This window comes from Gracilinanus agilis, chromosome 6, assembly GCF_016433145.1.
Source record: "Gracilinanus agilis isolate LMUSP501 chromosome 6, AgileGrace, whole genome shotgun sequence".
In the NCBI taxonomy this organism is placed as follows: domain Eukaryota; kingdom Metazoa; phylum Chordata; class Mammalia; order Didelphimorphia; family Didelphidae; genus Gracilinanus; species Gracilinanus agilis.
This window is the reverse complement of record NC_058135.1, coordinates 9,708,809-9,720,519: the sequence shown is the minus strand read 5'-3', so window position 1 is coordinate 9,720,519 and position 11,711 is coordinate 9,708,809. Positions and strand designations below refer to the sequence as shown.

At 36.2% G+C, this 11,711-nt stretch overlaps 1 protein-coding gene across 2 annotated transcripts in view; it reads right to left on the bottom strand.

Moving 5' to 3' along the window:
• Positions 1-1,276: 1,276 nt before the first annotated feature.
• Positions 1,277-11,711, bottom strand: part of PRDM5 (PR/SET domain 5) — a 271,300-nt gene continuing 260,865 nt past the window's right edge. The window contains exons 14-15 of one of the 2 annotated variants that reach the window (XM_044682300.1): positions 11,494-11,598; positions 1,277-1,441 (exon numbers count right to left, since the gene is read on the bottom strand). In XM_044682300.1, the coding sequence (XP_044538235.1) occupies positions 1,277-1,441; positions 11,494-11,598 (270 nt within the window). The remainder of the gene's footprint in view (positions 1,442-11,493; positions 11,599-11,711) is intronic. The other variant, XM_044682301.1, reaches the window with a different exon arrangement.

The window sequence follows — 11,711 nt, the reverse complement described above, 5'->3', positions numbered from 1 at the left end:
GAAACATATCCTAAGTCTAATATTGAAGGAAGAAAGGAAATAATCATTTATGTAGTGGCTATTATGTGCCAGACACTGTGCTAAGTATGTTACAAATATTTTCTCAGTTGATCCTCACAGCACTCTTAGGAGGTAGGTGCTATTATTATCTCCATTTTACAGATAAGAAAATGGAGGCCGACAAAGTTAAATGATTTGCTCAGCATCATAGAGCTAGGTAAATTTCTAAGGCTAAATTTGAACTCAACTCTTTCTGACTCTAGGCTCTATCCACTGCATTACATAGATACCTTTATTTGTGAATGGCTTAATATAAAAGGGAAAAGAAGGGAAAGGGAAAGAATGAAAGAAAAGGGAGTACTGTAGAATATTTGAGATCTCCTGGCAGAAGGAGAAATGTCTTATAAGGGCAGGGTCATTTAGTCAAAACTAAAAGAACAACATGGCCCTTTTCCATACAACTCCTACCAGCTTCCAAATTTTCACCTTGAACAATAAAGATTGTTTCAGGCTCTGGTATGAACAAAATATTTAGACACATATATAATAAATCTGTATGTAGAAAGAGCTATATCCCTCTTTATCTAAAATACACATAATAATATGTTCCCAATTCACCCATTGGGTGAGGAAAACTTGGTCTACTGATCAAGAACCCTTCCTTTTTTTTATCTTTTAAATCTCCAAGATATCTGTGCCTTCTTCAATGTTGATATCTTTTCCATTGAACCTGGCTACAACTCCAATACACCTCAGTCTTCTCATCATAACAGGTTCATCCAGAGGGGCTAGAGCATATTCTTCATTTTCTCTAGACATATTCTGCTACAGGATGCAGATTGCTTATCTTTTGCACTTATTATGAGTCTAAATAATAGCTCTAGAGCTGAAAAAGAATTCAGAGATAATTTGGTCTTAACCTTGCCCATTTTATAGATGAAGAATTTGAGTTTCAAGGAAGCTTCTTCAAGGTCACAGGGTCAGTAAACATTAGAAGTGGGTTTTGAACCCAGGAAGTGTAATTCCAGAGCTAATGCTCTTTTCACTGGCCCCCATCCAGTCAAATATTTTTCCGTTGACTTTATTTATAAACTTGGCAGCCTCTTCATCCCATTGTATGTCTCTCCATTACTTAAATTATGGATACATTTCATTTTTACACAACAAATGCTTTCCAACACAATTTTTTTTTTCCTGGACAAAGTATAGTACCTACAAACAGCTAATTGTTATCTGAAAGTAAGACTATATCCTCCCTTGAGCCCTCATCACCTGATCAGCTATCCGCCTCTCCATGGACATTCTCCATATGCACTTTGAGGTAGTCATTCCGGGTGAACTTCTTGTGGCAGAAGGGGCATTCGGCCATAGGACGATTCGGGTTGTGGGTCAGCTTGTGGCGGATCAACATTTTCTTCAGGCTGAAGGACAAGTCGCAAACCTAAGTGACATTAAAATCAATGACATCTTTAAAATCCCAAAGACATGTAAACTTCAACCCTGACACCATATAAATGAAATGTTGCACGTAGAAAGGCATTTTTGTGGAGATTTGAAATGGTTTTAGACATCATAAAGTCCAATCCTTTTATTTAATAAATAAAGAATATAGTGGTTATTTCTCTGATGCTTCTTTCTCCCCTTATTACCATCTCTTTTTCTCCTAGTTTCTGAAACCTGCTGCTCTTCTGTTCCCCTACACACAAGATCAGTCTTTAAGAGTTCAGAGTTCATGTTACATCAGTTCAACTTTTCCATTTTTAGAATGCCTGAGTCTCTAACTTTCCATTAAATCATTAATCTCTTTGTTTCTTTTATCTCCTTAAGGTCCTTCTTTGTTCTTTCTTTTACTTTGGATTATAATAGATTAATCTGTATCTCTTGCTAAAATAAAAATAGATAAATAAAATGAGTGACTGTGAGTTAAAAGAATCATCAATGATTCCTCAATTTAAAAAAAAGAACCCAAGAGGATTTGGACAGTAGGAAAGCAGTGAAGCTCAGAAGGAGAACAGTTAGAAGAGAATGAGCTTTAGGATTCAGATGTTTCCAAATATATTCATGACATAAAACCCCATGGTCCAGAAAGTGATTTGTTCTGAATCCATGCCTTCTCTTTATTCATATCTCCTTGCTAGGTTTCTATGACTGTGCATGTGAATGTGTGTTCATTCTTCCTAAGAGAAACTAAGAACATTGAAGGGAAATGGCATTTCAGATTTATGGGTGGACTATGATATATTGATTGTTTTTCTACTTAACTTATGTCAGTATTTGTATTTTTAATTATTATTGCTTTCACTTTATTGCTAATCAAATGTTTATGTTTAAGATGTGAAGTATACTTACTGTGAATGGCTGATTTTGTATAAATGGAAGCATATTGATGGGGGTTCAAAAGCTACAGTAATGAGTAGGAGAGTACATTCTGCAAAACAGAGTTTGCTTTAGGAATCTGAGATAGCTTGATTATAGCTCTGTTGTTGCTTTTCTGGGAAGTCTGATTTTCCAGTGCCAGGGTATATTAGTTTCAGAATGTCACCTGAGAGAATTAAGGGGTCCACAGCAGAAGCAGGTGTTTTATTATTGGAATTATTTGTGATTCCCAAGAAGATAATTTATTATAAAAAGAAAGCTAAAATCTTAATGTAAAAGTGAAATTTGGGAGATGCCATCTAAAAGTATATATATTTTCTATGGACACGTGGAAATTATCAAACTACATTTCCCGTGGTCCAACGGGTTTCCGTTTCCGGTTCTTTGGGCGTGGGGACGCCTATGTCTCCACACAGAACAGTAATCTCCTGGATTAGGGGGGAGTGCCCTCTTGGCCTGCAGACTAAGGAAGAGACGCCAGGTAATAATGGCTAGGGCGGCAGTTTTGAATTCTTACAAGCGTGTGGTCTAATAACTTTATCTATCAGCATGGCTTTAATTAAAATACTAATTTATATATTTATCTCAGTCATAATTATTTTTTATCCTTATATTAAGAATGAAACATAAAGCTATACATTCAGTTTATATGAATAATATTACATTGAGTAAGCCCTCATCTCAGTTACCTTTGAGTGACTGGCAATGAGAACAAAATTGAGTATAGACTTCATGAATTCATTCACTTACTAATGCCAGGAATTTACATTTCAGAATTCCAATTTCATTCTCTGGAAGAAATATTAGTGTTAAGACAATGATGGAAATTGAAGCTTGGCAATGGAATGTTATGCCAGATTGTAACTGATATTACGCATAATATAGGGAAATGGCTAATATTGTCTTGTAAGTTTTGTGCTGTGGCTATGAAGATATTTCATGATGACTTTAGACATGTAGATCAAAAAAAAATTTTAATAGCTCAAGATGCCTGACATAGTATGATAAATGTATAGTATGTACTTTATATGACCAAAGAAAAGTGTTGCAAATTTTTATGACATACTTAGAAAATACGAGCAACGGAAAAATGAATGAGGTTTGGTACATAAACATTTGTACTTTTGAAGGAAATTGTTTTTTAAAAACAGTGGACCATTTCATCAATTATGTATTATGGGAATCCTTTCCCCATAAAAAATTCAGAAATGCTACCATTCCCATCACTAATATAATACAGCATGTAGAAAATATTCATGAATAAAATGTGGCTTTTTAGCCAAATTTCCTCTGTTCAAATAGAAATTTCAATAGGAAATTACTCCAAGAGATGCTGACTGGAGAAAATTATGAACTCTAAAATAATACCTTACAACCTTTAAAGAGACTTCCAACCTGACTTTTACTGTTCATTGTCTCAATATCTAAGCAGAAATTAGAGTCAGCCTGTATCATATTTGCTGCACATATATAATGTTTTTCAGAATGATGCCACAAGACTTGCTCCCTATTTGTTGATGTTTGATAGCAAACCATGCCTACCTAGTAATTTGTACTATAGAGCTGAAGATAATAAATGAGATGGTGGGACTCATAACCTGCTGGCAATATATACTTACATTTTATTTTAATGATGAGTTGAATAAGACATTAATTAGCCATATAGCATCCATCTAAAAAATGCTGACAGAAACAAATAATTGTACAATGTCTAAATTAAGTGTCAAACTAATCATATACCTGAGAGTTTGGATTAGGAAACTTTGTGTATATGCAAAGCACAGATTAGCAAACTAATAAAGAAGGGATTTAATACCATGTTTTAGAAAGACTGAGCAATTTTCCAGGTTACATTTAAGTTCATAAAATGATCAATGTTCTATAAAGAACTTAGAAAACATCTTTGGCCTATTGGGCAGTTAAATTTCCTGACCAGCAATGATGATGAATAACAAACAAGCCTTATTCAAAAGAAAGGAATTCACTCTCATATTGCAGAAAGACAGAGGTAGATAAAGGTTCAGAACATAATGTAGGAGAGAAATATGAGTTTTTATGGTGTGGAAAGACAAGTATTTAGTATGGAGCCAGGTGCCTTGGATTTCAATCACAGGTCTCAAATCCCTGCTGGCTTTGCCACCTTGGGCAAGCTACTTTAAACTTTTCCAGGAAGTAATTTTACTCCGCTTCCAAAGAGTGGTGAGAATATGTCAATAAGTCAACAAAAATGTATTAAATATTGGAGACATTGTGGTAAGGCCCGGTGATACAATAGAAAACAAGTTCTGCTCTCCAGGAATTTATTCTAATGGAGGATACAATTCATGTGTATATATACATATAAAAGCATATGCAAAGCATGCACAAACTAAAATTCATGGTTATAATCTAGTGAGGTAGGTAGCACAGGTATAATAAGGAAACAAACAAACAAACAAACAAAGAAAAAGATAGATGTGCCAGGCATTGTACTAATTGTGCTAATAAAAGTACAATAAGAAATAGAGCTTGCCTCTGCCTTGGGTGGCTAATATTCTAATGGGGAAAGATTACAAATTAAAGGGATCTTAAAGGTAGGAGGAGTATGGGCCAGAGGGGGAGAATGTTCTTAAGTAGGGGCAAAGTTAACTGGAATCAACTGGAACTGAGCAGTGCTAGAAGTGAGTATGATCAGTGTTCTGATTTCATCAAATGGAGCTACTGGGAAGAAATCACCATCTGGAAAAAAGAAGGAAAAGATATTGAAGCATTTCCACAGTGAGGAGTGCACTGAGATGAATATGGAAACATTACCTGGGGAATTAGAAACTGAGAGCTGAGTTTGAAGTGATGAAGAAACCAAAGATCAGAAAGGTAAATTATTTTCCTATAGCTACACAATAGGGAAGGGTCAGAAGTAGGATTTGGACTGAGGCCTCCATTAGCCTACATCTAACACTTGGTTTCTCATATCATGCTACTTCAGAGATTGTCCAGTTTAATCTCCTCATTTCATAGAGGGAAAATCAAGAGAGAAATTATTTCTAATGTTCTAAAAACTAAGAAATAGCAGAGATAGAATTAAACCCAATGTGTGATGCCTTTGTTTTTCTGCTTTTGCTTTTACCCCTCCAATATACCACATTGTTCTCTGAAGCATCTAAGATCTGTCACATGGCAGGAAATGATTAATTACCAAATGAGGGATATGGACAATATAGCTGCTCAAACTCAATCCTTTTTTTTTATTACACCACTTTTTGTTCCATTAAAATGCTGAGAAGAATTCTTTATTACTAAATTTCATTTAAACTCTCCAAATTAACTTTTTAATAGAAGTTGTATGATTATTGAATTAAAAATATATATATATGTATATTTGTAAAATTTTATTGTATTATAAAATTATATAATTCTAAAAGGGAAATGGTGTTTGTGGGATGTCCCTAGAGGACGCACTGAAAAAGTGAGGACCAGGGACAAGGACACCAGCTAGGCAATTACAATGATTGTCTAAGAGTGATAAGGATCTAGACTAAGTTGTTCTTGCCTTCCCTTCTAAGGCTACCTTTCATCTGCTTTATATGTATCTTATATTTGTCTACTTATACACATATTATCTCCCTAATTGGAATAGAAGACCCTTGAGGGCAGGAACTGTTTTGTGCCTTTTTCTTTGTATTTCCAGCAGTTAGCATAGGGTTTGGAAAATCATAATCTTTTAATAGATGCTTGATGATTGATAGGCTGAAATTAGAGGAGGAAGGAATTGTGGGGTCAGGTCAAAGAGAAATTACAAAAGAATAATTGAGCTTAAATGTTGGGTTTATGGAGAAAAGGAATTTTGAGCAGTGAGGAGAATTATGATACCAGGTCAGGAGAGAAAGCCAAATTCAAGGGGATGACAGTAAGTTCAGAGTTTCAGCATGGACTTGTAGAAATTTAGACTTGAAATGGGTTTTTTAATATATGAGCAGCTGCTAGAATTGAGAAGATATAGGATGTTCACAGGAAAACGGAGACAAGGAAGTTAGAGATAAGTGACTAAAGCAGAAAAGAGAAATTTTGAAAGAGAGAAGAGCTTGGAATATGGTTTATCTTCCTAATAATAATAACAATAATATCAGTTAGAATTTATATAATGCTTCAAAGTTTTTCCCCTATGTTACTTATTATTGAAATTATTTGTGAAGTTGGTATATTTTCTCCATTTTACAGATAAAAAACCGAGACTAAGAGAGAGAGAAATTTGGGGTCTCATTGTAAGCATCTGAGGCAGAACTTGAACTCAAACCTTGTTGATTCCTGGTTTATCACTGTACTACCAAGCTAACTAGATTAAGTGTGAGGAGTTAGTTATTCACTAGATGAGAGGAAGAGCAGGTGTAGATGAGACAAAAGAGTCCAAAAGGAACTAGATAAGGAAACTGTGGCTGGAGGACCAAATCATCAGTTTTGATGTATTAGAGGTAGAGCAGAACCATGTCTTGAACAGGATTTTAATAATAATTATTATAGACAGTTTTACAATGCTTTGAATTTTGCAAAGCCATTTATAGGCATTCCCTCATTTGATCTTAGTTGAGATTCAAAACAATGCCACTTATAGATGTAGAAACTGAAAAATATTTTTAGTGACCTGCATCAGATAATGCTACTAAAGACTGAGGTAGGAACTGAAGTAATGAGAATGGTCCTGGTGTAAACTGCTGACCTGGGAATTATATTTCAGAGCAGAGAGGTGGGAGCAGCAGGGAATGTGAGAAAGTGAGACCCTAATGGGAGATAGAAGCATGTGATTATGAGGGAAAGTGATATTTCTCCATAAAAAAGATAGTGGTGGAGGGAAGAGATTAGGAAAAAACAAGTATGAAATGGAATTTTTCCATAATGGGCTAGGGGTTCCATAGGGCATAGGATCAGAAGTTGAAGATTTGGTTGGTGGGCATGGAAAAGCACCCTGCTTTCCACTTTCACTGTTACCTAAGATCACATGAATCCTTCAAGGAATCATGGAATTATAAAATTTTAAATGAGAAGAGACCTTAGGAATCATAAAATCCAACCTCCTGATTTTACCAGGGTGAAGTGAAGCCCATGGAGGAAAAGAAGTCTTATTTCTCACATACTTTCAACTTTATTAAACTACATAGTGACAAAATCAACCAAGACCCTCCCACAGAGCATGTCTCTTTGGGATTCCAAAAAAAAAAACAATTCCCACCCACTCACCCCAAAAGCACAGATGTAGAAAAGGTGATTTTCCCCCCTCTATAAAACCTGTAAAAATACTTTACTCTGGCAACATAATTTTGATCCCAAATAATCTTTTTGGCACTTGGTGATAGGTTCTGCTGGTCAATTTGTTATTAATAGCCAGATTGGCAAATTGTAACCATTTGTATCAATAGGCTATTAGAAGGAAATGAATGAGCAACAATTACTCACATAAGGGAAGGAAATTGAAGCTCTAAGCTCCTCTCCTCCCCAGTTTGAGACAGGGGATAGGGATGGGAAGGAGAGCTTGAATGATCACAGACAGATGTTCAGTCACAAAACTATCATTATGAATTAGGTTTAGATGCCTTGGTAAGAATATTCTGGATATTTCTGGGTGTAAAGGACAGACTTGGAGGCCAAAAGACCAACCAGATCTCATCTCTGATAACAGATTAGCTCAGTTACCCTGGGCAAGTTATCTGAACTCTCTTAGCTTCAGCTCCCACAGTTAACACAGTAGAGGTGACAATATCTAGCTCTCGGGATTATCAAATAAGAAAAAGTATATAAAGGATTTTTCAAATCTCAAAGTGTTATATAAACGTGAGCTATCATTATGATGGTGATATCTCTAGACCTCATTGTGCACATCTTTAAAAAGAGGATAAAAATATCTGTAGTAGCTATTCCCAGGGTTGCTATGAAGTTCATTTAAAAATACGCTCTAAACTTTAAAGGTCAACTTAAATGATGATAATAATTACTATGGGATGCTGTTAGCTAGCATCTATATAATACCTACTATTTGCTAGGTACAATGCTAAATAATGCCTTATAAACATTATTGCATTTGATCCTCACAAAAGCACTGGGAATTAGGTGCTATTGTTATCCTCATTGTATAGATGAAGAAACAGACAAGAGGACAAGTGACTTGCAGAAGGTTGCATAGCTAATAAGTTCTGGACCTGAATGTCAACATAGGTTTCTGTGATTCTGGTTCACACCTTTCTCACCCAAAAAATAAAAAAAGGAGGGGTAACAGGCTCTGTTTTCTGTTGCTATTGGGCTGTTGGACATTATTTCTCATAATAACAATCTTCAGAATATAGGCTTAGCCTCTATGGATATGGAACCACAAATGGTCAAGTCTGTTTATGTATACTATAATATTTTTTAAAATTCATAAACATCTTCAATGCTTAAGTTTTTGGTCAGCATCAGGGTTGGCTCTGGAGACGATAAATTTTAAAAAGGATAATTCTTGCCCTCCTAGAACTCATTGTATAGTAGGAAGGATAAGCCACCCTTCTAGACAAGCATAATGCACAAATACACACTCTAAGTACCTTATAAGCAACTAGGTTTTACAGTGGGTAGAGAATTAGTAAGATGAATTTAAATCATCTCTTAGACATATCTTAGACATTGTGTCATCCTAGACAAGTTATTTAAACTCTGATTGCCTCAGTTTTCTCATCTGTAAAAGGGCAATTATAATAGCACCTTGCTCCCAGGATTGTTGTGAAGATAAAATGAGATAATGTTTGTAAAGCACTTGGGAAAAATTGCCATATGAATGCTAGCTATTATTATTGCTATTGTTAGTTACTATTGTCATAATCAGAGAGGTCCAAAACATGTAAAGTCTGGGGTGAAATGTCACAGAGAGGAGTAGAGCAGAGAGAGGAGGAAAAGGGGAAGGCTCTCAGAGTGGGTGGTGTATGAATCAATAGCATGAGGTAGAGGGAGAGTTTAATACACTTCTCAAGAAGTCCCTCAGGGGAAATAATGAAAGCACCTGCAGAGATGACTTTCCCTGGGAAGGCAGTCCCCACAGACAGTAGAAATACAGATTATGTATTAATAGTACCAAGGGGCCAGAACAGAAATTGTTTCCTCATTTCCCTGGGTCCCCAGTGCCTTTTCCCAGTCTCTTCCCTCCCATCCTCAAATGAATAACAAGCAATAAAAAAAAGGACTGAATTAAGATAAACTGTCATTTGCTTACATTTCATGTAAGAGCAGACTGTTATGAGGAGTCAGTATGAGAAAAGTGGTTTGAAGACTTTAACATCACATATAAATTAGCTATTGATAATAATTGTTTTTATTATTACCATCATCATTCCTATCCAGATTCCTAGGGATGAAATAACTCGACTTTTCCATTTCACTTCCTGACACCACTTAAACAAAACCTCTTTTAAAATTAAAAAGTACATTCCCTGAAGAGTTCTGTTTCAATATGTTTAAGATGTGCAAAGTCCTAGGCTAGATGGCCAGCTACTGGCATCCACCATAATCACTGGGGACAGAATAGAGGGATGACAAGTTGGCTACAAATTCAGGGGAGGTATAGATTGCTGCTGAAATCAATGACAACAGTTTTGAATTAAGACAGTTCTTGAAGCCCAGAAGAGAAGAGTTAGAAACAACACAGTGGGATCCCCATAGGTGGCCAGGCAAGGGGAAGGATGAGATGTCATCATGCTATGCTTAAGGCAATCATTGTGAATCTGTACTGCCAGAAAGTCTTATTAGTGGCTTTAAAAAGAAGTCATAAGACAACCAAATCCAAGTGCTTCACTGGCAAATCTCTTTCCTTATTTGGAATACTAGATTTGGAGTCAGTAGGACCTGAATTTAAATCTTACCTCATACACTTAGCAGTTATATAACTGTGGGCACATCATTTACTATTTCTGGGTCTCGGTTTCCTCATTTGGAAAATAGAAAGGATAATAATAGCACCTACCTTCCAGGATTGTTGAGAGGATGAAATGCAAAAATATAAAAGCATTTTGTGAACCTTAAAGCACTATTCAAATGCTAGCTATTTTATAAGTGCATATAGATATGGACTTGGATTTAGGTAGAGATAGACATATAAATATGTAGTTTCAGGGCAATGAGACATGGAATTAAACTCTCCAAAGACTTTAAGATGAACATTACACAGAAGGCAATGGAGAGATGTCTGATGGTTGTCTGCACGGCAGATCTTGACATATAATGAAAAATGAACTTCAAAGAACAGAAGTAAAAGAGGGATGCCAAAAGGAAGCATATATGGAGAGAGAAGATGGACTAATTACATGAAAAAGAGCAAGGGATGACACGTGGAAGGCAGGAATGTTCCTATAATACCTTATCATATCAAGAAAAAGTGAAGAAACTGAGGCCCAGGAAAGCTAAATAATCATATGTCTGGGTCACAGGGCAAAAGGGGATCTTAAGAAGACACTTTTAGACCCATACATAGGCCTGAACATACACACACACACATTCACTCCACCGTTGCCCTTGTTTCTTTCCTCCTAACTTTTCTTTTCCAATTTTCAACCCCATTGAAAAATGAACTAAAAATATTTTTTCACGCTCATTTTAAAATAAATGTTCACATTCATTTCCTCAGTGAAGTTTAGGAATATATTCATTCAGAGGCTACATGAGGTTGGGCTGATGATTTTTTCTGCAAATTAAGTGCTGCTTTGGAGGCACTAAGATCAATCCAGGTCTCTATGGACTTGTGGTCTGGAAGATTAAACAGCCTGGTCATTCAACTTATCCAGAGAAGTGCCTTCTCTTCGCAGGGATCTAGAAATTTAAAAGGTGAAGAGGGCCTCTCAAATGTCAAGAGTTCCCACCAGGAGGACTAATTAATTACTTCCTTATCTTTCTTCCCAAAGTAAGAGGGTAAACGACACTCTTGACCAGTAAAATTCTTACCATCTCTTAACCTGTCCAAAGTCCGGGGCAGCTACAAGAATGCTTACAGACAGCATTTTGACATGTGTGTCTCAGAAGAACAGCCAAATAATACTTTAGAAACAGAACAAGCTCCATGGCCATTAACCATGAAACAAATTTGCCCAGTCATTTCATGGCCAGCCAGTAGGGTCAGTGCAGACTCACATCACACTGGAATGGCTTTTCTCCGGTGTGTGTCCTCATGTGCTCATCCAGACCTCGCTTCTGACTGAATGCTTTGTTGCACTGAGTGCACTGGTAAGGCTTCTCCTGTATGGAATGAGAGGCAACAAGGGAAAGTGGGTCAAGTGAAAATGTTCTAATGCTTCCAGGGGACATCACAGGCACATATTTCTAAGGGTTTTCAGTTAATTGGAAAACTA